The sequence below is a fragment of the Musca domestica genome, unplaced genomic scaffold, assembly GCF_030504385.1.
Source record: "Musca domestica strain aabys unplaced genomic scaffold, Musca_domestica.polishedcontigs.V.1.1 10, whole genome shotgun sequence".
Lineage (NCBI taxonomy): Eukaryota > Metazoa > Arthropoda > Insecta > Diptera > Muscidae > Musca > Musca domestica.
Window position 1 is genome coordinate 3,097,602 of NW_026712115.1, and position 27,681 is coordinate 3,125,282.

The window sequence follows — 27,681 nt, forward strand, 5'->3', positions numbered from 1 at the left end:
TCTCGTCAATTTTGCAAAGATGGCAAAAATCTGAACCGATTGGAATATTATTTGGCAATTTTGTACTCAATTCCGCCACTTATTCCAAATTTCATTGGAATCGGACATACATATCGTGTTTGGTGCATAAAATACATAAAATCGGCCGAAATATTTATGGGAGATATATCCTATATATATAAATATATAAATTATTTTTGCTCCAAATTCCGTTACGCACTCCAAATTTAAAGACTATATCTGTAATCGACCAATAGACATGTGCACACAAAAACTAAATTTTTTGGAGTTACCTCCGATTCTGATGCTATATCTCCATAGCTATGTTACTTTCAGGCTATGCTTTAGTATATTTGGAAATTTTCAAGAAAATCTGTTCAGCAGTTTTTGAGTCTATAAATTACAAAAATACTATCAAACGTACAAAATTTTCCTCTTTTCACCTTCAAAAAGAGTAACGAACATGTTTTGTCCACACAATTTGAGAAATACATACATACTTTTCATTAATCTGTACTAAAATTTAAATGATTGAGAGTCTTGTTTCCAAGTTGGAGGATACAAAATGATGAAGTTCTGGTTACAAAAGTTTTTCAAACTTATAAATTTAATTTTTTTTTTTGCAATTAAAAAAGCTGTAGGTTCGGCCGGGCCGAACTTTGAATACCCTCCACCATTTGGAACGAATTTCACAAAAAAGTTAACATATTTGCTAAAATCTTAAAAATACCGAATGTAGCCGTTATATTAGGGTCTATACGACAACGTGGACCTGCATAGGAAACTTTTGTTATAATATTCAAATGCTAAACTTGAAATAAATCGGTGAATAATGTCGCTAAAATCATAAAAAAACCGAATATAGGAAGGTACCGTTATCTGAGGGCTATACAAAGACGTGGACCTGCACAGACCATTTTCTATCATAGGCTGTAGTATTCATTACGATCTTCAAATACCAATTTTGAAACAATTCCGGTAAATAATATCGCTAAAATCATCAAAATACCTAATATCGGGATATGGGCGATATACGAAGACGTGGGCATGTACATACAATAATCTGTCATAGGCTGTAGTATCCGTTGCGAACTTCAAATACCAATTTGAAACAATTCCGGAGAATAATGTACCATATAGGGGGCTATACCAAAACGTGGACCTGCATGACCCATATTCAATACTAAAAGTCCTGCAGACATAATATACATTTGAGTAAAATTTTTTCAACCTACTTTAATTCGTTCTAAAGCTAGGGTTATTTCCACAGACGGACAGACGAACGGTCATCGCTAAATCGACATAGAATTTTATGCTGATCAAGAATATATATATTTTGTGGGGTCTAACATGTATATTTCGAGGTGTCACAAACGGAATGACAAACTTAATATACCCTGCATACTATGGTGGAGGGTATAAAAAGCGCAACATCTAACAACGGGCTGATGAATCGGAAGAAACCATTACATAACATGGAGCTATTCCCATTATGCTTGGAATTTAAAAATAACAGCTTTAATAATCTTCAAAAAAATTGTCCGCCTAAAAGTATGCTCAATAATTAAATTTTTCAGTCGAATAAATACCTAAGCGGTATTTACAATGTATTTCAAAGTAAAATATTCACAGGAAAGAAATGACATTTGTCACGAGAAGTCACAAAAAATACCCACATACCAATACTTAAATTACGCCTATTAAAATAATTCGTTATTTATTTGACGAATAAATGACAATTCAACATTTTTTGTACATCTCTTGATTGCTCTGTTCGATGTCAAATTTTGTCTGCATTTATTGGCTGTGAAAAATTCTAGACGGCAAGGAAGACTATCTGTCCGGTATGTATATGGTAGGTTTTTTGAAAATATAAAATCAAAAATAGTTTCTAGATATTTTATAAAAATAATAATATGTATACATTATCCTTTATCTCAAACATATTCGATTCTGATACAATCTATACCTTTTATTTACTTTGCGTTACACCTAATATAGTGAATTACAAATTTATTAATACAATTTGTACTTTTATAGATTACAAAAAAAAAAAAAAAAAACAATAAGCTCGTCAAAATACCAAGTATCGGGAGGTACCGTTATGTGGCGGCTATACCAAAACGTGGACCGATATATCTCATTTTCCACACCAACACACAATACAAATTGTTTGTGCCAAATTTTGAAGCTCTACATCAAATAATGTGGTCTGCATCGCCATAAGTTTTACATTTTTTAAATTTTATTGAATGGAAGCAAAAAATGTCGAAAATAGAATCAAATTTTAGAATAAGTTTAGATTTGTTCGAATTGGTCACCTTTGACACGAGTTATGGTCTTCAAACGCCCAATGAAATCGTCACACGCTGCCCGAATGTTGCTCTGCGGTATTTTGGCCCATTCCCGGCGAAGCGCTTGTTTGAGGTGATCGACAATTTGGAATTTTTTAGAGCCAACCTTGCTTTCCAAAATAGTCCAACGGATAGGTATCCGAAGATTGTGGTTGCCATTGTGCGCTGGAAATAAGAAACCTCATTTTGTAACCATTCTTGGGTGGGGCGTGCTGAGTGCGATGGTGCTGAGTCCTGTTGGAATGTCAAAGGTCTGCGGCCAAAATGTTTGCGTACCCAAGGCTTTAATACACCCTCTAGAATATTTTCGCAATAGTATTCGGCATTTATTCTGATGCCACGGTCGATTAATACGAGCGAAGAGCGACCATCGGTTGTTAGGCGGCCCACACCATCACCATAGCTGGTGCTTGAGTTCTGGTGGCCAAGCGAAGGTGCACATTTTCAGCTGATCTCTTTGGAAATTAAACACGATCATTTTGTTTGTTTACAAACTGCTGGGCAACGAATGTTTTCTCATCGGAGAAAACCAAATTCGGCAGTTCACCACTTTCGGTCAAGCGAAGCAAATCTTTAGCTTTTTTGAGTCTATTTTCTTTCAGTTGCGGTGAAAGTTCTTGCACGTTTTGGAATTTTAATGGATTTACTCCGAGCTCATTTTTCAATATTTGCTGAATGGAATATTGTGATATGTTCAGCTCACGAGTCGCTTCTTTACTTTTCGAACCATTTCTGCTGATGTTGCTGTTTTCTTCCGACCACTTCCTTGACGTCGAGCTAGGCTACCAGTATCACTGCAACAAGCGATGGTACGAGACACAAAAGATTTATTTACATTTAAATGCTGGACGAAATGGAAATGCTCTAACGATAGCCAGTTGTGGTTTTCCAGGCAAATATAAAGAAATCACACTATCACGCTCGAATTCCATCACGAATAACTTGCTTTTCTGGAAAATTCTCACCAAAATGCTTTTGTACGCTTGTAAACAATATAATGAGCTGTCACTGGAATAATTTTAACAGGAGCCGGACGAGTGGCTTAGAAATGACAGCAGTCTGAATTTGGTTGCAGTTTTTTCATCTCACCCTGTATACTTTATGGGGTCTACGACGAATATTTAGTGTAACATCTTTGATAAAGTAAATTAATCCTGTTCAAAAGAAAAAAACGTACCTAATGTCCAATTGTTCCTGAAAGAGTTCCAAAAACTCCCTATGTAGAAATATTTTAATGCTATAAGAAAATTTTAAACAATTTTTTTTTTAATTTTATTTTGTTGGTCAATTTATATTACAAAAATTATATATAACCTATAACTAAAGCACTCAATAAATAATTAAAAAATATATATTATATGTCCAAAAAAAACGTAGAATACAAATAAAATAAATGATACAGAACAGAGGATAGAAGAGTAAATAAATGACACATTACAAAAATATATCTATTAAATAATTAATACAAATATTATTTATATAAAATGTATGTAAATCGTTCCATGAGTTGTATGCATGCATATAAAATAAAAAAAAAATGTTCTTAAAATTGAAGGAAGATATTGAAAGAAGAATAATTATATGAAAGAAAGAAAGAAAGAGATTTCGGAGACACATTCATTCATTCATTGTTCTCTACACATTTACACATACATAAAAAAAATCGATAATCTGGAATGTACAACATTCACTCTTATTAGTTTTTGACAATCACACTGAGAAAAAAATGCACTTAAATTACTATTTTTGTTTGTTTGTTTTTTTTTATATAAAAATAAATACAAATATATAAAGCTAAGGCTAATGAAATGATCGGAAGATCGTCATTTCCGCACTGAAAAGTAAAACACTTTCGAAATTATTCAATGTCTTCCAAAAACGTTCCTGCAAATTAGTGACATTATAAGAAAAACGTCCCCTCAATATGCCTGACGTGGATTGCGGGAATGTTCATAGGGTGGCAATAGCTGTTGTTGCTGTATTGCCAGATTCGTCAAATATTGTTGTTTCAGGGCATTAATGGTGGCAATTTTTCTATGTTTGCCATTGGATGATGTTGTGGCTGTGGGAGTGTGTGTGTGTGCCACCGGCTTGGTATTATCACTTCCAAAGAGTCCAGTATTGACATAGTGTTCCAAATCGTCATCCTTGACCACTGGTTTATTCTTGTCCTCTTCGACGGGTGTACCATCGGGCTTGACACGCACCACAGAGGGTCCAGTTAGGTAGGTTTTCTGAACACTGCCCACATCGAAGACATCAACCTGCGGATTATGGGCCATACTGGGATAACCATAGGCAATGTCCATATCCATGGCATATTGGTGTTTTTGTTCGCTGCTATCAAACATGGGATTGTGTGGATATTGTGTTTCTGTTGTTGTTGTTGTGGCATCTATGGGATTAGATTTTGGAGTACTCGGTTGTTGATGGGTAAGAATGATAATACTTGTTGCCGGAGGTGTGGCCAATGCCGGTTTGCGTGTGGTAATCAATTGGGAGCTGGGGTGATCACGCATAATTGAAGTCCAAACTGAAAAACGTGAAAAAGAAAAACAATTATTTCAGATTGTGTCAGGTGTGTGTCAGTAAATTGTTGTGAAAATATCTTATGAAATGCACTGGATTTGGTGCATACAGAACGAATTCATTTGATGTATATACAATGGGGTTCCATTGGATTTGGAAAGTATAAACGTATTGTTATGATAACCTCTGAACGGCACCATAAAAGAAAATATTTAAAAATCAATTTACTTTTCTAAATATTTTTGATACCATAATGTTTACAAGTGTATTTTCTATCATGCGAATGACTAATCTTCGTAAACCGAACTGTCAAATCAATTTTGGAAATGAAGATTTTTAATGAAAAATTATGGAAATTTGTAAAAATTTTGGAAAAAGTGAATGTCATAACAAACTCAGATTGGTGTTGTATAAGAAAACTTATAAAAATTTAGTTACTTAAAAAAAAAAAACATTTAAAAAATTTTGACATATCAATTTTCCCAAGCGTTGATGTATTCCTTTACCATGGTTGATGTGGTAACCCAAGAAAATAAAAAATAAAATCTATTGGTAGCAGTGCCATTAACCACTGCAGAAGAATACAGGTAGTCCCATCGACACAGCTGCTGGGACCATGAAATGTCAAACCAATTACGGAAATGAAGATTTTGAATAAAAAATTAACGAAATTTGTAGAAATTTTTGAAAAAATGCATATCATAACAAGCTCCGCTTAGAAAAAAAAAACATTCGAACAATTTTGACATATGACAATGTTCCCAAGCGTTGATGCATCTACCTGAATTTTTCTACCATGGGTTTAACTATGGCAAAATGAGAGAGAGAGACTCATTTGTTAATCGAATATGGCAACCGTGTTACAACAAACTACACCATTTTTCATATAAAAATTATTTTCTAACCTAAAATATTTTCGTATGACGAGTGGTATATTTTACAAAAATAATAATTAATCCTCTTTTTCGGCTAGTTTCTAGGCACATAAAAACCGCTATATTTTCCATATTTTTATACCCACCACCATACATAGTATGGGTGGTATGTTAAGTTCGTCATTCCGAAATTATAATTTTAGATCCAACAAAGTATATATATTCTTGATCAGCGTAAAATTCTAAGACGATTTTGACCTTTCCGTCCGTCAGTCTGACCGTCTGTTGTAGTCACGCTAGAGTCAAAACGAATAAATGTAGAAAGCTAAAATTTTGCACCGATCTGTATTTTGTTTGCAGGCAGGTCAAGTTCGAAGATGAGCTATATCGGTCCACGATATCGTGTGGCTCTCATATAATAGTAGCACCGATATTCGGTATTTTGATGATTTTAGCCACATATTTCAATCGAATTGTATGAAATTCTCCACAAGGAGTTCTTCTTAACTACTTTACTCCCTGAAAAAGAATTGCCTATATAGGTCCCATATAATTGTACCTCCCGATATTCGATATTTTGATTTTAGCCACATTTTTAATGAAACTATCTAAAATTCTATTCTCTGCGAATACTTCACCGCCTGAAAGAGAATTGTCTATATAGGTCCACGATATCGTATAGCTCCCATACAATGGTGCACCCCATATTGGGTATTTTGGTGATTTTAGCCAGATTTTTCAATGGAATTGTCTTAAAATCCACACAAGGAGTACTTTACCCCCTGAAAGAGAATTGTCTATCTAGGTCCACGATATCGTATATCCCACCTCCCGACATTCGGTATTTTGATGCTTTTAGTCACATTTTTCAATGTAATAGTCTGAAAATCCACACAAGGAGTTCTCTCTGAGTACTTTACCCCCCTGGAATTGTCTATATAGGTCTTCATTTTAGTATAGCAATCATATATCGCTATCCAAGATATTCGGTATTTCCAGTATTTTTCGCGACATTATTCACCGGAATTGCGTCAAATTTCGTATGACATTTTTCACCGGAATTGTTTCGAATATTGTATTTGAAGTTCGGAATCGTACTATTACAGTCAAAGACAAAAAAATTACTTATCCAACACAACGTCTTCGTATAGCACCATATTAAGGTTTTCATTTGAACGGATTTTTTTAAATCAAGTTCCTTTCGCATGGTGGAGGGTATAAAAAAATTGGCCCGGCCGAACTTAGCTGCTTTTTTCTTGTTTTATTTATATTTTTTAAGCCCAAACATATAAAAATTGAGATTTTTTATGCTTAATTTTAAGGAAATTTTCTCGATGCTGTTAGTTCTTGTGTAGTCCATGAATTACGTTTTTTGTAAAAGTTGTGTTTTTAGATCAAAACCCCAGAAAATCAGCTGAAAAGTGATGTCAAAATCTTCACATTTTATAAAGGGATTACAGAGCCCCACTAAAATTCTGCCGTCGTTTCCCCGGTATAATTTGATATTAATATGCCAAGCCATGACTTCAAGCTTTTTATGTACTTGGACCTTAAAGGTTCAGGTAGAGCTTTCAGCTGATTACATTTTTTTTCTAAGTGTGCCTGACATCTGCCAATTTTGTGTACGTATTTGTTGTTTTGAAAAATAAAAACAAAACATTTTCAAAATCAATGATTGAAAGAAAATTAAATTGCGGGGCGAGCATTAATAATATTAACCAGATCTGCCATGGAATTGAAAGATTGAATACCTAAGTGTCATATTTTTGAGAGAACATCCAGGCATTTCATTTATCTTTCGCCCTATTTAACTCAATTTAGAAATAAACAAAAAATACTAAATAAATGAAAACAATTTGTTAGATATAATTTTGAATAATTCCAAATAATTGAATAATTCGGGCATGGCCTGAGGACTGTATTTACGAAATTGTTCTACCTCCTTAATTGTACCATGCTTACACCTTTACGCTGAAAATTTTCTGTAACTAATTTAATTCCAATTCGACTGAAAATGCATGATGGCAATCTTCAACCAGTTTTATAGTTAAACAAGGCGCGATATTGTCAATTTTCATATTTGTCCTAACTGCAGCTTAAGCAAAATTTAACCATTGCATACATGACGTCTTACATGACTTATGAGTCAAATATTTTTGGTTTTATTATTTTTTAGGTTATATTCTTCATATCATTCTTCATTTACTCGGCCAATTTTTTTAGAAAAAAATTTTAAACGAGGGCATCATTCGCCGCCTTGTAAATGACTAATGAAGGATAGGAGTCCTGCTTAAGTCTTTTAAGTTTACTATCATAATAACAACTTATATTAATAATTGTAAAAATATACTTACTTAAATTTTCCGAATTCCGTTGATAGGGATCCATTGCCTCCAGTTGGTTATCCGCAAACGTTTGTAATTTCTCATAGCCATAATTCAACAAATCATGTTTGCATTGATTGACCGGTGTGTTTGACGTTGCTGCTGTTGTTTTACAGTGCACGCTCACCAATTGGGCAAAATGGGAATACAAATAAGACATCTAAAATAAAAGAAAAAAAAAAAAAAACAAATAAATAAACAAAAAATTATTTTGAGAAAAAAATGTGCTGGAAATTTGAAATTAAGAAATTTGGCAAAACCAAAATGTGGACGGATATTCTTTGTGATTCACTTTTTATGATTGGATTTTTGTTTGTTGGGCAGAATTTATTTTGTGGTAATTTGTATGCGGAATGTTGAGGCAAATAAATGTTATATAAGTTGGCAACAGATACAAACACTCGCATAAAATCGAGAGTGATGTACAAATTGTCGCACAAAGAAAGGGAAGTTTCGAAAATATAAGGATCTGTTCTTTATTTCGTTTTCATACAAAGAGCCAATAAAAATCAGAATCAGCGAAGAAAGAAAAGAAAAAATACTTTTATTGCAACAATTATAAATTTATAGCATGTACATAATTTGTTTAAAGGCTTTCGTTTACATTTACACAGAAATTATTCATAATTTATTAGCTGTCAATGTGTTGATGGTTCTGCCACATTATTTATGTTTATTTTTTCGCATTTTATTTTATTACCGGCCATGAGTTTACGAATAACAAATTGAGGAAAACCCGTGGGTCCAATGGATAGTGGGATCGTCGTTTAATAAATAAAATATATTTGTAAAATATTATTTTTAAAATCCGCTAATAAGTTTGATAAGAATTTTTTTTTTAAATTCGAATTTTCAGGGGTAATGTAATAAAAAAAATGAAATTGAATCTATTATAGCTCTAGTCTCAAAAGGTGAAAAAGATGATAAAAATCTGGCAAGAAAACAGCTGTTCCGAAAAATACAGGGTGAGATAGAAAAGACAGCAACAAAGTCAAACGCCAGCATTTTTAATTTTTTTTTTTTTAAATATTATTGAATTAATTCAAAAAATGTCGGAAATAGCATTAAATTTTAGAATAAGTTTAGATTTGTTCGAATTGGTCACCTTTGGCACGAATTATGGCCTTCAAAACGACATGAATCCATCACACGCTGCCCGAATGTTGCTCTGCGGTATTTTGGTCCATTCCCGGCGAAGCGCTTGCTTGAGGTGATCGCCACTTTGGTATTTTTAATGTGCCAACCTTGCTTTCCAAAATACTCCAGACACAATAGTCCAACGGATTGGTATCCGGAGATTTTGGTGGCCATTGTGTGCTGGAAATGAAGCGAGGAACCTCATTTTCTAACAATTCTTGGGTGGCGCGTGCTGAGTACGATGGTGCTGAGTCCTGTCGGAATGTCCAAGGTCTGCGACCAAAATGTTTGCATGCCCAAGGCTTTAATACACCCTCCAGAATATGTCCGCGATAATATTCGGCATTTATTCTGATTAAAACGAGCGTAGAGCGATCATCGGCTGTTATGGCGGCCCACACCATCACTATGGCCGGCGCTTGAGTTCTGGTGGCCAACCGAAGGTGCACATTTTCAGCTGACCTCTTTGGCAAATAAACACGATCATTTTGTTTGTTTACAAACTGCTGGACAACGAATGTTTTCTGTTCGGAGAAAACCAAATTCGGCAGTTCACCACTTTCGGTGAAGCGAAGCAACTGTTTAGCTCTTTTGAGTCTATTTTCTTTCCCTTGCGGTGTAAGTTCTTGCACTTTTTGGAATTTAATTGGCTTTACCCCGAGCTCATTTTTCAATATTTGCCGAATCGAATATTGCGATATGTTCAGCTCATGAGCCACATTTTCGGCCACTGCGATGCGAATTTCGATCAAATCGCTTCTTTAATATTCGAACCATTTCTGCTGATGTTGCTGTTTTCTTCCGTCCACTTCCTTGACGTCGGTATCACGATAACGAGCGATGGTACGAGACACAAACGATTTATTCACATTTAAATGCTGGCGGGGTCTTACGATAGCCACTTGTGGGTTTCCAACCAAATATAAAGAAATCACACTATCACGGTTGAATTCTATCACGAATAAATTTTTTTCTGGAAAATTCTCACCAAAATGCTTTTGTACGCTTGTAAACAATATAATGAGCTGTCACTAGAATAATTTTAACAGCTGCCGGACGAGTGGCTTAGAAATGACAGCAGTCTGAAGTTGGTTGCAGTTTTTTCATCTCACCCTGTAGGACCTACAGCCTGTGACAGAAAATTGTCTATGCAGGTTCAGGTCCTCACATAGCCCCGATAGGACGGTACCTCGATACCTATACGGAACCTATATTCGGTTTTTGATGATTTTGGCTGCATTATTTACCGAATTTTTTCATGTTTTGTTTTTGAATATTGTAATAGCTTATGACAAAAGTTGCCTATGAAGGTCTTCGTATAGCACCCAATATAGTGGCTATATTCGGATTTTTAAGATTTTAGCAACATTTTTAACGAGTTTTATTTTATATTTTTAATTGGCCCGGCCGAACTTACTTATTTTTACATGTTTCATTATACTTTCTGTTCCAGGTAAATTAAAAAAAAAAAATAATTACAGAATATGTTTGTTTAAATATTATTAATTTTTAAACAACTCCCTAAACAGTATGTCTGTGTGTCATTTTTATTTTGTACGATGTCATTTCAAAAAAAAAAAATCTTCTGAATATCATCATCATTTGTTGTTGTAAATATTTTCTCATTGATCATCGTTACGATTAAACATGATGCGCAAGGAGATGGGTGCCTGTTAAACACACACCTTTTTTTCGAAATTCCACAGTACAACTAAACCTTGGCATTATTAAGAAAAAATATGACGAAAAAATAAATACAAATCTCAGAAATGATTCATTTTGATTTTGTTTATTTTAGCACATTAATTTTATAGTTGTTAACTGATAATGCAAACATTCTGGATGGTTGGGGGTCAAGTGTCTGCGGTGACATAGCGCTTTCGCTGTACATTTTGCAAATGAAGTGTGCAAACGCTAAAAGATAATTAATGAACTGAAGCCTCGGCTGGGGGAATTTTGTAAAAAAAAATAAAACTAATAAGAAAAGCAAGGCATTTCTTGGAATTGAGATGCTGTGGGAGGTCTTCTTGTCTGTTAAGGGGCTTCAAATATTTTTGAAGCAATTCTTTTTGAAAATGTATTTTGAAGGATGTTTAGGACTATTCTGTGATGGAATTCTCTAACTCATTTTTTGAGTTACCGACAAAAATCGGTAACTTTGAAACCCAAAATGTTGATATAAACAAGTAGAACTTTTAATACCTCCACCATTTGGAAGGAACTTGAAATTTTTCAAAAAATTCCGAAAACTACCACTTAAATGAAAACCGTTATATGGGGACTATACGAAGACGTGAACCTGCATACGACATTTTTTACCATAGGTTTTAGTACCCATTAAGATCTTCTAATACGAAATTTGAAACGATTCCGATGAATAATGGTGCTGAAAACGTCAAAATACCGACTAACGTGAGGTACCGTTATATGGGGGCTATACGAAGACGTGGACCTGCATACGAATTTTTTTGCCATAGGTTGTAGTACTCATTAGGATCTTCCAGTACGAAATTTGAAACGATTCCGGTGAATAATGTTGCTGAAATCATCAAAATACCGAATATAGGGAGGTACCGTTATATGGGGTCTATACGAGGACTTGGACCTGCATACAAAAATGTTGTCATGTGCTGTAGTAACCATTACGAACTTTAAATATGAAATAATTCTGATAAATAATGTCGCTAAAATCATGAAAATACCGAATATCGGGAGGTACCGTTATATGGGGGCTATACGAAAACGTGGACCGACATGACCCATTTACGAACGTAACCTGCCTGCTAGTAAACTATGCATGTATGCAAAATTTTAGCCTTCTATCTCAATTATTTCGAAAGATAGCGTGATTACAACAGACAGACATGCAGGCGGACGTCGCTAGATCGTCTTAGAATTTTACACTAATCCAGAATATATCTACTCTGCACGGTCTATAATGAATATTTGGGGAAGTTACAAACGGAATGACAAAGTTAATATACCCTTCATATAATGCTGGAGGGTATAATAAATAAAAAAGCAAGGCATTCTTTGGAATTGAGATGCTGTGGGGGGTCTTCTTACCTGTTAAGGGGCTTCAAATATTTTTGAAGCAATTCTTTTTGAAAATGTATTTTGAAGGATGTTTAGGACTATTTTGATATAAGTAAGATCCGACCGATGTAATAAGGCCTATTCTGTCTTAGAAGTCTTAATACTTTTATTTAATCTTTCTATTGACAAAACCCACAGAAGGTCTTCTAACTACACGCAGCTTATAATTGCTCTGTTCCAGAACTGCAAGAATGTAAAAGTGTTTATTACCATAACCGATTTTCCCTTTATGATATCGAAAGGAAATTACAAGACTAGTAGATTCTTGCAAGTACTGGAACAGAGCAAATATTTGTATCTATCATTCGAATTCGACACGAAAAATATCACTTGTGTGACACATCGATTTAGCCAAAGCAAATTTTCAAATATAAAACCAGTTTAATTTTATTTTGTTTAACACTCTCGAATATCTACAAAATTTTGCACACATAAGAGACCATTTTTGCGGTTAAACGTCGGCGACGTAGGGAAAGAAGCAAAAGAATTCCATAGAAATATTCAGTCGTTTTCGGAAGATGCTATAGATTTTTCTCAAGAATTATTTGCGTTGTAAACAGGTATAGGGGTTGTGACAGTAACGGCGGCTATTTTAATTTGCATAATTATGGACGGATGAATAATAACAGGCACGAGTTGTTGGTTTTTATTGTTATTGTTATCATTATCATTATTTTTTGAAAATATTTCATGATTTGGATTTTGGCTAATAATTGCGTTTTGCTTTAAGGTGTGTTGTTTGTGTGTTTTGAGGGGCGGCGATTCTTGTTGTTATTTGGGGTTTGTGTCTTAAGTCTTTCGTTTTGACGTCAAAGACGATCTGAAGTTAGTCCTAATATACGACAAGGAACTCTCTACAGTAGACTTTAAGGGAATCTTGAGGGACGATCTTAGGGGAGTCTTAAAGAACGATCTTAAGGGAATCTTTGCGGACAAACTGATTTTGGTGGGGTTTATAAAGGGTGTCCCATATGGCTAGAAAGGGTATAAATCATTTGACGTACCTAGTCGAAATAACGGTTTTCGACCCTAGGTCTCTTTGGACCAAATCTGTTTCAGGACATTTGGAGTCGGTCTAGAGATGCCCGTCCGTCCGTTTGTCTGTCTGGCTGGTGCGCACGATAACTCTCGAAGGGAGTATCCGATTTGGTTCAAACTTGGTCCATCGTAATATTTTTGTCATACTTAGATGGAGTTCGGAGATGGTATTTCCCCCACAAAGGGTAGGAATTTTCAAAAAATTATGTATCTGCACAGAAAGAGAAACGATAATTTGATTTGCCCCAACTTTGCGAATCCTAATATTTCCATCAGTACTAGGTAAGGTACGAAAATGAACAATATCGGTCCACTGCATCAAGTACCTCCCCAACAAAGGTTCAACATTTTGAATAATTTTAACTTTTATAAAATATGAATCGGACTCTTAGCGATTGTTTTCAAATAACTCACATCATAATATTTTTATTAACCCGATGCCTGGTGTAAATATGGAATATGTCGGTCTACTCCTTGTGGTACTTCCCCCACAAAGGATCAAAATTTTAAATATCATAAAATGAGAAATTAACATCCGATTCTATTTAGACTATTTCACATATCTCATATAAAGTATAGGAAGTAGCCGATATAGTCCAAATATGGAAATAGTTCGTCTGTGGAAATCACTCTAGCTTCCGAACGAAATGAAATAGATTGATAACATTTTACTCAAATGTATATTATGTCTGCAGGACTTTTGGTGTTGGGCCAAGTAGGTCCACGTCTTCGTACAACCCCCATATAACCGTACCTCCGGATATTCGGTACTTTGATGATTTTAGTGACATTATTCACCGGAATTATCTCAAATTTGGTATTTGAAGTTTGCATCGGATGCTACAGCCTATGACAAAAAATTGTCAGTGCAGGTCCATGTCTTCTTATAGCCCCCATATAACACCACCTTCCGATATTTGGCATTTTGACGATTTTAGCAACTTATGCACTCGAATCTTTTCAAATTTGGTATTTAAAGTTCGTAATGGATACTACAGCCTAAGACAGAAAATTGTCAGTATAGGTCCACATTTTGGTATATCCCCAAATATTATTCGGTATCCCCCTTATATTCGGTGTTTGGATGATTTTAGCTACATAATTCACCAATTTTTTTTTCAAGTTTCGCATTTGAATATTGTAATAGTTTAGTTGCATAGCCCTTAATATAACGGCTACATTCGGTATTTTTAAGAATTTAACAGAATTTTAAACGGATTTTATTTTTTTGAAAATTGCCAAATTCGTTTCAAATGTTGGAGGGCTCGGCCGAACTTACAGATTTTTTTTTTAATTTTCGAGAGGGCAGATGTTAAAGAAAAAACTCACCAATAATTTGGCCAGCTCTGGGATTTAGCGACATGTGTGCACTCTCTCTCTCGCTCTCGTTTACATTTAAGTCCCCCTCCGAACTGGCTCACCAACGATTGGTGAGTTGTTTGTTTCACTTTTATCTCTTGCCCTCTCGCCTTGTTGTTCTTCCTTGACAGATATGCATGGTAAAATAATATAGGTAGATGCAAAACGCTTGCGAACATTAATATGTCACAACTTTTTAACGATTTCTCAAAAATGAGTACATTTTTTTGTGTTATGTAAGATATGAATTTTTAAGCAATTTTTACAAGTTTTAATAATTTTTCATTCAAAATTTTCAATTCCAAAATTGGTTTGACAGTTCAATGTGCCAGCAGCTGCGTCGATGTGACTACCTGTATTCTACTACCATGACAAATACGGCTACCTTATACTAAGTTCAAATGTTCCTTTAATTTCCATATCGAAGAAAAACAAAAAAAGCAATGTAGTTGTTGTGGACAAAAAATCCATCACTACAAAAACAAAACGTTGCTGTGAAAAAGATCTGCCAATAGAACTTGAGTCGAACCTGGAGAGTTTCTAGTGTATAATTCGCATATGCTAATTTGCAATAAGTTCGAAATATATACTACTTTCCAGAGAACGGCCCTTGTAAGCCATCATCCACATCAAATATGCCTGATGAGCCGCTTAACCAACGGCGAAACGCGTCGCATAGTGGTGAGTGTGTGATAGTGTCTATCTGGCTTTCCTTTTCACTGCAAATTTCAGATCATTAAGCTCGTCTCGAAAGAGAAAACAAACACAAAAAAAAAAATGTTGACCTATCTGATCCATAGTTTATATCTTATCTTAAATGGAAAAATGGCAAATTTGAATTTGGTACAGACTTTTGTACAGATACGCACCCGTAAAACGCAAAAGTTCACTTGATAAAATACAAAATATCTCTTGCAATTGGGGTAAGGGGTTTCAATCACAGCGCTGATTCAATCATCGAGAACACAAGTCCGCTGCTATTTAGATCTACAAATAAAAAATTTCAAATTGCTTCCTACTGTTTTGAAAATTAAACAAAAAAAAACAAAACTAATTCACGCCAACTTCAAAATTCTCAAACAACTTAGAACCCCCCAACACGCGTTTAATCAAGAGCTGTCAACGCGTCACTTGCTTTGATTTCGGCTTCAAACAAATAATTATATAACAGACAACAAAAGATTTTTATCAAGCCTTTCACACTGATACGTTGAGATCATCATCATTATGGTTCTTCCAATTCACTTGTTTTTGTTGAAATGGCAAATCGCTTATAATTCTCAATAAATCAATAATAAAACTCGAGTGGCTATTTTTTCTTCTTCTTCTCTTTTTTTTTGGAATTCATTCAAAAACTTTTTTTCTTTTGTGTGTGAGCTAGACAATTTAATAATATTTTTTGTTTGTTTACCGAAATAACGTCAATAATTTGTTTGTTAGCTTCTTGAGGCGAAAAACAAGAACCTAAACTAAAATATTGTGCAATAATTTATGCGGGGGTTTTATTTTGCTATACTTCACCTCTATTGGAATAAAACAAAAAAAAACAATTCCAATATAATCATTTTTTTTTTTAAACAATGCGCCGAATTGTCTGAATATTGTTAAATTTGTCACGTACTTTGAGTTGACAAAAAAATTTTAATTCATTTTTAACGTTTGCTAGACTATTCACTATACGAATTTGGCTCTTTTTGCCGCACTCGCCTGATTGCAATGAACAACTATATTGGAACGCCCCCCGTATGTTTGTCGGCTATGCCATTTACATTTCTATTCCGAAGAGGTACCGTAATCCGTGTCACCTTAAATCAGTCATGGGTATTTACTTCTGTAAAACAAATAAATACCTTATCGAAATGATAATCGTATTTTTAACCCATTGTGAAGCGCAAAATTACACTTATGAAGGTCTGTCAAAGTAGTCACATAGTTTTTTTCTTAAATATTCTTCAGATTATTTTTCAAAATATTCTCTATGGACCATTGTTTTGGGATATTAAAGAATATTCTTAACGACCTATAAGTGCCAGAAAAGTGGATTTATAAGAAATATTTTCAAAGGATTTTAAATGCAAAGAGAAAAACGAAAGATTTAAATATTTTTAACAGATGGAGGTACATAAGAAGATAGCTTTTCTGTCATAAGTAATAGCATGGTACAATAAGGAGGTAGAACAGCTTCGTAAAACTACAGCTCTGAGGCTAAGCCCGGTTCGTGTCAGAATTATTCAAAATTATATCCAACAAGTTATTTTCATTTATTTGATATTTTTTGTTAATTTCTAAAATGAGTCAAATACCACCAAAGATGAATGAAATTCTGGATATTCTCTCAAAAATATGATCCTAAGTGTTCAATCTTTCAATTACATGACAAATCTGGTCAATATTATTGATGCGCTCCCCGCAATTTGATTTTCTTCCAATCATTGATTTTAAAAATATTTTGTTTTTATTCTTCAAAACAACAAATACATACACAAAATTGGAAGAAGTAGAAAAAAATTGTTATCAGTTGGGAGCTCTATTTTACCTTTTTATTGACCATGAGTAATAGGCTGATTTTTTTCATAAAAAAAACAAATCAGCTGGGTTGACTTGTTCAATTTCTGTTCAATTCCACTAATACTTAGAAATTCATCGTTCAAAAATTACAGTCAAACATTAAAACAAGTAAAAAAAGCTGAAAGTTCGACCGGGCCGAACTCTGAATTCCCTACATCATTTGGAACGAATTTTGTAATTTTCAAAAAAAAAAAAAAAAAAAAAATATGAAGATGATTTCCGGAGGAAATCGAAATATTGGATGAATAAAAAAGGAAAAATTTCAAAAATAAAAACATAGTTTTTTAATGACCTTAAGCCAAGAATTAACCAAATAAGTAAAAAATCCTTAAAAATTCGTTAAAATCTTAAAAATACCGAATGTAGCCGTTATATTACACGACATGGACCTGCATAGGCAACTTTTGACATAAGCCATTACAACATTCGAATGCAAAACTTGTCAAAAAAAAAGTCGGTGAATAGTGTAGCTCAAATCATCATCAAAATACCGAATATAGGGAGGTACCGTTATATGGGGGCTATACGAAGACGTGGAATTGCACAGAGAATTTTCTGACTTAGGCCGATGAATAATCTCGTTAAAGTCATCAAAATACCGAATATCGAGGGATGCCGTTATATACGAAGGCGTGGGCCCGCACGGACAATTTTCTGTCATAGGCTGTAGAATCCATTACGAACTTCAAATACCAAATTTGAAACAGTTCCGGTGAATAATGTCGCTAAAATCATCAAAATACCGAATATCGGGAGGTACCATTTAGGTACCTATGAGGCACCTCATTTTGTAACCATTTTTAGGTGGCGCGTGCTGAGTCCTATTGGAATGTCCAAGGACTGCGGCCAAAATATTTGCGTGCCCTACGCTTTAATACACCCTCCAGAATATTTTCGCGATAATATTTGTCAATTATTCCAATGCCACGGTCGTTTAATACGAGCGGAGAGCGACCATCGGCTGTTATGGCGGCCCGCATCATCACCATGGCCGGCGCCTGAGTTCTGGTGGCCAACCGAAGTTGCATATTTTCAGCTGACCTCTTTGGCAAGTAAACACGATTATTTTGTTTGTTTACAAACTGCTGGACAACGAATGTTTTCTCATCGGAGAAAACCAAATTCGGCAGTTCATCACTTTCGGCCATGCGAAGCAACTCTTTAGCTCTTTTGAGTCTATTTTCTTTCTGTTGTGGTGTAAGTTCTTGCACTTTTTGGAATTTCAATGGCTTAACCCCGAGCTCATTTTTCACGCTTGAATTCCATCACGAATAATTTTTTTCTGGAAAATTCTCACCAAAATGCTTTTGTACGCATGTATACACTGGAATAATTTTAACAGCTTTCGAACGAGTGGCTTAGACGTGACAGCAGTCTGAAGTTGGTTGCACTTATTTCATCTCACCCTGTATATATATTTTTGCACACAAATAATATATTCAATATCTATCTTTAATATCATTTTTATGGCAGCCAATGATGATGCATTTCCTCTGACTTAATGTTTATTGCCATTTGCTATTGTGAATGCATTATCAGAGATGGTTCATCAACTTCGGCTACTGATTTTAATAATGTCTTATACGCTCGTCATTTCTTCAATTTGCGTGACTGACTACCAGCATTAATTGCAAACAGAGCGATTTATTGCCAAAGCACTCTAGACATTCATAGCTACTTTGAAGATAAGTTAAGATTCTCCAGCCATTTATCACTGAAAGAAGAATTTTCAAAAAAGAACAAGAAAAACGCGGGAGGGTAATAAATAAAATAAGGAATGTCAGAACGTGGTTATGATCAAGACACATAAAACATGTTATCAGATGAATGAACGAATTACTTACTAGCTGATGAGTAAATATTTTTATACAAAAGAATGTAGAAAGAGAGAGAGAGAGAGAAAAAAACTCCCCATCTCATCAGCATAGGTAACTTAACCATCAAGTTATGTAGATAAGTTCAACATTGATGTTTTGGATTTTTTTCTGGAAAAAGATGAAACAGGTTCTTGTTTTGGAAAATACAACAGCAATAAAAATATATGGCTTGCCTAATAAAGTGTTAATAATTGCGTTGTTTAGGAAAATATTAATGACACGATCTTATCGGTAGATTAATTCATCATTTCGCTTTGCAAAACCATTTTACTTTGCCATTTTTCAATGAAAATTATTTTCTAAGAAATGCCATTGATGTTGGAGGTATAAGTAGTATGGAAGATGGTGATGAAGTCACCCGACTTGGGCTGTCATGATTATTTTGATTTACGTCAATCCATTTTTTATTACAGCCATATATGTTGATGACCATATAAAAGTCATCAATGAATTTGAATAATTTCACATGCTGTCATTCAATACGTCAATATATTTGTGATTGCTTTTTCCGAAGGAGCGCCTTTAAAAAATTACACTAGCCGCCAATTTTATTTTTTATACTTGGGTAAACAAAGCTTTTTAATCTTTATTGCCTTTTTCGCAAACGTTTACAACAAAGTAGTTTATTATATCAAAAGTCAAAAGAAAAAAAGAAAAAAGTCAAAATACTGTGACACATGCATGTACATATACTTCCTGTGGAAACTGTGACGAAATCCTAAAAAATACCAAACATCATGAACACTTGTTTACCTTTTTGTATTTTTTGTATCAGTCACAATACGTATTTTGACAGTTAATGGCAATAAATAGATGCTCCCTTTAAAACAGCTGATCATTCGATTAGTTGTCAAAATATTTATTGTGATTGAAATAAATATGTGGTATAGGTAAAGGAAAAAGAAATACACAGTTGATATGGCAAATGATAGAGAAATAGAAAGAGAAAGTAAAAAAAATATTCACACTGTAAAGCATGATCCATGTATAAGATCCCCCTTCCATCTCAGCTGATTAAACCATCTGTCAATTAAATTTGAATTCGCTGCAACCAAAACAGAGGAAAAGACTGTTATGCGAAAATATTATTTTGTCCATTTTAAATTTGTTGTAAAAAGAAAAAGAATAACATACATTAAAAACAAAGTTATTTGTTTTTTTTAATGAATATACAGGGTAAAAGGAAAAACCCGACACCAACTTCAGACTGCTGCCATTTCTAGGCAACTCGACCGACAGCTGTTAAAATTATTCCAGTGACAGCTCATTATATTGTTTACAAGCGTACAAAAGCATTTTGGTGAGAATTATCAAAAAAAAAAAGTTATTCGTCGCAGTGGCCGGAAAATGGCTCGTGAGCTGAACATATCGCAATATTTTATTCGGCAAATATTGAAAAATGAGCTCGGGGTAAAGCCATTGAAATTCCAAAAAGTGGAAGAACTTACACCGCAGCAGAAAGAAAATAGACTCAAAAGAGCTAAAGAGTTGCTTCGCTTGGCCGAAAGTGGTGAACTGTCGAATTTGGTTTTCTCCGATGAGAAAACATTCGTTGTCCAGCAGTTTGTAAACAAACCAAATGATCGTGTTTACTTGCCAAAAAGGTCAGCTGAAAATGTGCACCTTCGCTTGGCCACCAGAACTCAAACGCCGGCCATGGTGCCGGCCACTCTTCCCTCGTATTAATCGACCGTGGCATCAGATAAATACCGAATATTATCGCGAAAATATTCTGGAGGGTGTATTAAAGCCTTGGGCACGCAAACATTTTGGCCGCAGACCTTGGACATTACAACAGGACTCAGCACGTGCCACCCAAGAATGGTTACAAAATGAGGTTCCTCGCTTCATTTCCAGCGCACAAAGGCCACCAAAGTCTTTGAATACCAATCCATTGGACTTTTTTGTCTGGAGTATTTTGGAAAGCAAGGTTGGCACTAAAAAATACCAATGTGTCGATCACCTCAAGCAAGCGCTTCGCCGAGAATGGGCCAAAATAGCGCAGAGCAACATTCGGGCAGCATGTGAAGGTCATAATTCGTGCCAAAGGTGACCAATTCGAACAAATCTAAACTTATTCTAAAATTTAATGCTATTTCCGATATTTTTTGCTTTCATTCAATAAAATTTAAAATTTTTGCAACAACAAAAAATGTAGAAATTATGGCGTTTGACTTTGTTGCAGTTTTTTTATCTCACTCTGTATGAGTGAGGGTATAAAAAATAAAAATCATGCGACGTGATTTAAAATTTTGAATTTTATACGTTGAATTCTGAAATTGGTTTGACTGTTTATTGTACCAACATCTGTGTCGATGCGGTTACCTGTATTAATTTATCATGGCATTTATTTTCATATGGTTTACATTCAAGCCATTTAAAATACGTTTACATACATCAATCACAATATGTTCAATCACAATATGTTTTCATAATCAAATTCATTGCAATTGGCCAATTATCACTGCAAAGGGCTCTATGTAAACGTAGTCTAATACATTTCATCCCATTGTGCTATGAAAATGAAGTGATCGCTTTTGGTCATCTTGAATTTTCTCACCAAGCACACACACATGGACGCATGTAAAATATACCACACACACAGACACACATTCAGCTGTGACACATTTTCTGTGAAAAAAGAGTTACTTTTTTATTTTTGAAATTTCAGCTAATATATCAGTTATTTAAGAAATGTAATCAATTGAGCGATTCGTCGTCGCTGGCGTTGTTGTCTGTCGCCAGACGACACACCAATTATGGGGGGAAACCAGTTCAACCCCCCCCCCCCCCCCCCCCCCCCCAAAAAAAAAAAAAACAAAATAAAAGCCTGAAAACTGAATATGTTAGTCAATAATTTACGTAAGTCCCATCACCCAGCCAAGTGGTTGGGAGGGATGAAAGGAAGCCGCTGCTATTGTTGTCATTGGAAATTGTATTGTCCATCCATCCATTCGTCCGTCCGTCTGGCTGTCGTCGAGATGGTGTGTGGCGTCAACATTTAACATTGGGTCAGTAACGCAGATTTGTCTTTTTTTCGCCAAATAAACGCTTTCGCTGTATTGCGACGGGCCATATATGGCGGCAATTTGTTTTTTTTTATAATTTTTTTCTTTATGTAAATTTACTCTCATGTGTTTTTTTTTCTTTATTAATTTCTTTCTTTCGTTTTTTGATTCGCATGTAATTATCAAGTTGTTTCTGATGTTGTTGCTGTTTTTGCTGTCGTCGTTGGTCTTTTCGAAATGTTTTTATTTTTTATGTTATTGTGTTTTCGCTTAATGATATTTTGATTATGTGACTATAAATACGGCGATTTTCTTTAGTTTTTTGTTATTTTTTTTTTTGCTTTTGATATCCATCCGGCATGTATTGGGCTAAGGCAGCAGCAGCAGCAACAACAATAGCAACAGGTTATTGACCGCACCAAAACCATCATCATCTTCAGATTGGAATTTGTTGTAGTCTCTTCTCCAATGTTGATATGGTGAAAGAGGGGATTTTAGAGGAGGATTTAGATGAGTTTTGGTAGACCTTTCTATGGGTCTGGCCGGTTAGCCAAGACCAACTTGACACTCCTTTTTTTAGTTTTTTTCAATGCAAAATGTAAGAGAGGAGATGGTGATGGAACTCTTTATGATTTTAGTTGAATTTCATAAAAAAATACAGAAATACTTCACTTGAAAGAGCTGTAGCAGCGTTGACAAAAACCGGATCCATTATATCAACAAAATGTTGACCTAAATTTAAAAAATCCTTGCGGGCGCTTTTAAAGCCACCAATCTCTTTTTCTCTCGTTTTTATTTTAAAGATTTATTAAAGTAATAATTTTAAAAAATTATTAAAATCTCCTTAGTCTTTTCACTGAATATCGAAGAAACGTAAATTATTTGATATTTAGTCTGAGGACCAAAAGTCCTCTCATAATAGGTTTACATTAGAATTTTTTGCCGCGTTTACAACCCGCTTTAAGCGAATTTTTTGACATATATTCAATAGTATTTTGAGGGTTTATTAAATCTGATAAACTGTAAACGACGTACAGGGTGAGATAAAAAAATCTGCAACAAAGTCAAAAGCCATAATTTTTAATTTTTTTTTTAATTTCATTGAATGAAACAAAAAATGTCGGCAAAAAACATCAAATCTAAACTTAGATTTGTTCGAATATTTTGGCCCATTCCTGCGGTATTTCCAGACAGAATAGTCCAACGGATTAGTATCCAGAGATTTTGGTGGCCATTGTGGAACCTCATTTTGTAACCATTTTTGGGTGGCTCGTGCTGAGTACGATGGTTTTGAGTCCAGATGGAATGTCCAAGGTCTGCGGCCAAAATGTTTGCGGGCCCAAGGCTTTAATACACCCTCCAGAATATTTTCGCGATAATATTCGGCATTTATTCTGATGCCACGGTCGATTAATACGAGCGGAGGGCGACCATCGGCTGTTATGGCGGCCCACAACATCATCATGACCGGCGCTTGAGTTCTGTTGGTCAACCGAAGTTGCACATTTTCAGTCTTTGGCGAGTAAACACGATCATTCTGTTTGTTTACAAACTGCTGGACAACGAATGTTTTTTAATCGGAAAAACCAAATTCGGCAGTTCACCACTTTCGACCAAGCTACCAGTATCACGGTAACGAGCGATGGTACGAGACATAAACAATTTATTCACATTTAAATGTTGGAGTACTCTAAAGATAGTCACTTGTGGTTTTCCAGCCAAATATAAAGAAATCACACTATCACGCTTGAATTCCATCACGAATAACTTTTTTTCTGGAAAATTCTTTCCAAAGTGCTTTTGTACGCTTGTAAACATTATAATGAGCTGTCACTGGAATAATTTTAACAGCTGTCGGACGAGTGGCTTAGAAATGACAGCAGTCTGAAGTTGGTTGCAGTTTTTTCATCTCACCCCTATATTGTCATCTTTCATTTTGTCAGCGTTCTTATTTCGGAAAATAACTTGCCACACATGTCAATCCTTTCCCTACGTGTTTTGACATTTTATGATTACTGTTCTCATTTTATAAATATTTCCCCCTCCAATACTAATTGAAAAAATAATAAAAAATTTCAAAACCCACGCGGATATGTTTCAAATATTTTAATAAAAATACGTATTTTTATATTTATCTTCCATTAGAAATTACAGCGTTAGCAAATGCCTTATCCGCAAGATTAGGAAAATGTTGTTGTTGTCCGCAGCAATTTGCAATAGTTAACGGAAGTAGTGGTGGGTAATGCTGCAATGCTGCTGTGGTTTGAAATGCTCCAAGACAAGTGTGCGGCACAGTGGGTAAAAAAAAAAAAACAAAAAAAAATTAAAAAAATCTGTAATTTCAGCCGGGCCGAACTTTAATTACCCTCCATCATTTGGAGCGAATTTGGTAATTTTCAAAAAAAAAAAAAAAAAAAAAAAAAAATGATAAAATCTTAAAAATACCGAATATAGCATTTATATTGGGGACTATAAGATGACGTCAACCTGCGTAGGCAACTTTGGTCATAAGCCATTGCAATATTCAAATGCGAAACTTGAAAAAAATTCGGTGAGTTATGTAGCTAAAATCAGTAAAATACCGAGTATAGGGAGTTACCATTATATGGGGGCTGTTTGAAAACTTGGACCTGCACAGACAATTTTCTGTCATAGGCTGTAGTATCCATTACGAACTTCAAATACTAAATTTGAAACAATTCCGGAAAATAATGTCGCTAAAATCGTCAAAATACCGAATACCGGGAGGTACCGTAATATGGGCGCTATATGAAGACAAGGGCCTGCACAGACAATTTTCTTTCATAGGCTGTAGTATTTTCATTTCGTTAGGAAGCTGGAGTGATTTCCACAGATGGACTGACGGACGGACATCGCTAAATCGACATAGAATATATATACTTTGTGGGGTCTAAAATGTATATTTTGAGGTGTTACAAACGGAATGACAAACTTAATATAAAATTAAAATAAAATTATCCTCGTTTGTGGATAAATAAATTATACACACATTTGTGGATAGAAAAACTATCCATGTTTATTGGTAAACAACCTATCCATGTTGGTGGATAAAAAATTATCCACGCTGGTGGATAAATAAATTATCCACGTTTGTGGATAAATAAGCTGTGGGTAAATAAATTATCCGCCTTTGTGCCCACGGTGTCTTTATCTGGAACTCAAAAAAGGAAATTGAACAATTTGGTCTGTATTGTTCGACGGCAAAAGCCAGCCAGGCAATGAAAACGGATAGCAGTTTGTACTTTTAACAAACTGTAACAAATAAATCTGCACTTCATTTAATTTCTATTGTTGTTGTTGCGTCTTCAGATAAAAACAAGCTGAAACGATGAGGAAAATACAAAAATGCAACATCCATCCCGCTCAAAAAAAAAACTCAAAAAACGTGTAAAGTGCAATTCGTAATTCGCTTGAGGATAGATGGGTGGATGAATGAACGAACGAACGAACAATAGAAAACTATAAAATGCAACCAAGCGTATCAACAAAACAAATGAATATTTAGTGCAGAATTGTTGCTGTTGCAGTTATTTTTGTAAATGAAACGAATATCGTTTCATTAAAAAAAGGGAAATCAAAAGGAGAAACAAATATTAATAACCAGAATCTTTCATCATTGACTAATTCGAATAGAAATGCTTTAAATTTCACAGAGGACAATTAATTTGTATAAAATATTGAAATAATAACCTCTCAAAAAATAAAACGCATTTTCTCCAATACATCGTAAATCATTCGAAATTCAAAGTGGTTTTGAAAATGTGCTTAGAAAGTAGATCATTAATAAAAATGAAGTAAAACAATAACAATAACAATTAGAAAAGGCTGTCACATTTGGTTTTACCCAACATTGATAAATTGCCGAATTGTTTACATTTACAAGTAACAAAAAAAAAATAAAACCGGCTATAATTATTTGCCTATATTAAAACAAAAAAAAAAATGTGTAATTAATTATTTCGTGTTTTTTTCGTGATTAGTTGATGATGTGAGGGGGGTTGTAAATCAGAATATATGAATATTAAAATATTTGAAAATTTTGAGATACTCATTACAGCTGGTGCCACGAGGAAAGGGAAGAAAAGGTAAACGAAAGTACGAGTTTTAATTTTTTATTATATATATTTTTTATTTTTGAGAGAACAATTACAGATGACAAGTTACAGCAGACAAAATAAGGAAGGACCCAAAATTTGTATGTATTCAATACTAATGCCATCCATATTTGTCCCAAGATCTTGCAATATTTATGTTAATGCTTCTTAACTTATTATAAAACTTATAGAATCGTTGGTATTCAAAGAGGCGATATTTTCACCATCCGGGCCGAACTTTTTATACGCTCCTTGGAAGAAACTTGAAAGATTTCAAAAAAAATTCGTTGAAAAAAACGAAGACGTTATTCTGCATGAGTAATTTGTGTCATAGGCTGTAGTAAGTGTTCCGAACTTTATGTACGAAATTTGAAACAACTCCGGTGAATAATGCCGCAAAAAATCATGAAAATACCGACTATCTGGGGGTACCGTTATATGGGCACTATACTGAAACGTGGAACTATTTAGACAGTTATCTTCTAGGGGATAAAGTACTCACAAGGAACTCCTTGTGTGGATTTTCAAACAATTCCATTCAAAAATGTGGCTAAAATAATCAAATACCGAATATTGGGGGGGGGTACCGTTATATGGGGGCTATACGATGTCTAGGCCTATAAAGACAATTCTCTTTCAGGGGATAAAGTATTCACAAAGAACTTTTTGTGTAGAAATTCAGACAATTCCATTGAAATTGTGACTAAAATCATAAAAATACCGAATATCGGGAGGTACCGTTATATGGGGGATATACGATATCGTGGACCTATATATTCAATTCTCTTTCAAGGGATAAAGTACTAACGGAGAACTCTTGGTGTGGATTTTGAGACAATTCCATTGACAGAAGTGGCTTAAATCATCAAAATACCGAATATCTGGAAGTACCGTTAAAAGGGGATATACGATATCGTGGACCTATATAGACAATTACTTTTTATGGATTAAAAAAGTTACTAAGTACCCCTTGTGTAGAATTTTATACAATTTCATTGAAAAATGTGGTTAAAATCATCAAAATACCCAATATCGGGGGTACCGTTATATGGAGGCTATACGATATCCCGGTCCGTTATAGCCCATCTTCGAACTTAACTGTCTGCAGACAAAAGACTTATCTGTGCAAAATTTTAGCTTCCTATCTTTAATCGTTCTGACTTTAGCGTGATTACAGCAGAAGGACGGACGGACGGACAGGGCAGAGTCCGCTGATCAAGAATTATTATTTCGATGAGTTACAAACGGAACGAAGGACTTCATATACCCTCCATACCATGTGGTGGATGGTATAAAAACCATAATATTTTTTTTTTTTTTACCCTCCACCATTCTATGGAG

General features: G+C 34.6%; 1 protein-coding gene across 1 annotated transcript in view; it reads right to left on the reverse strand.

Moving 5' to 3' along the window:
* Positions 1-3,674: 3,674 nt before the first annotated feature.
* Positions 3,675-27,681, reverse strand: part of LOC101896628 (rhythmically expressed gene 5 protein) — a 34,019-nt gene continuing 10,012 nt past the window's right edge. Inside the window, exons 2-3 of the mRNA XM_005179253.4 lie at positions 8,113-8,302; positions 3,675-4,887 (exon numbers count right to left, since the gene is read on the reverse strand). Of these exons, the coding sequence (XP_005179310.1) occupies positions 4,274-4,887; positions 8,113-8,302 (804 nt within the window). The 3' untranslated portion in view covers positions 3,675-4,273. The remainder of the gene's footprint in view (positions 4,888-8,112; positions 8,303-27,681) is intronic.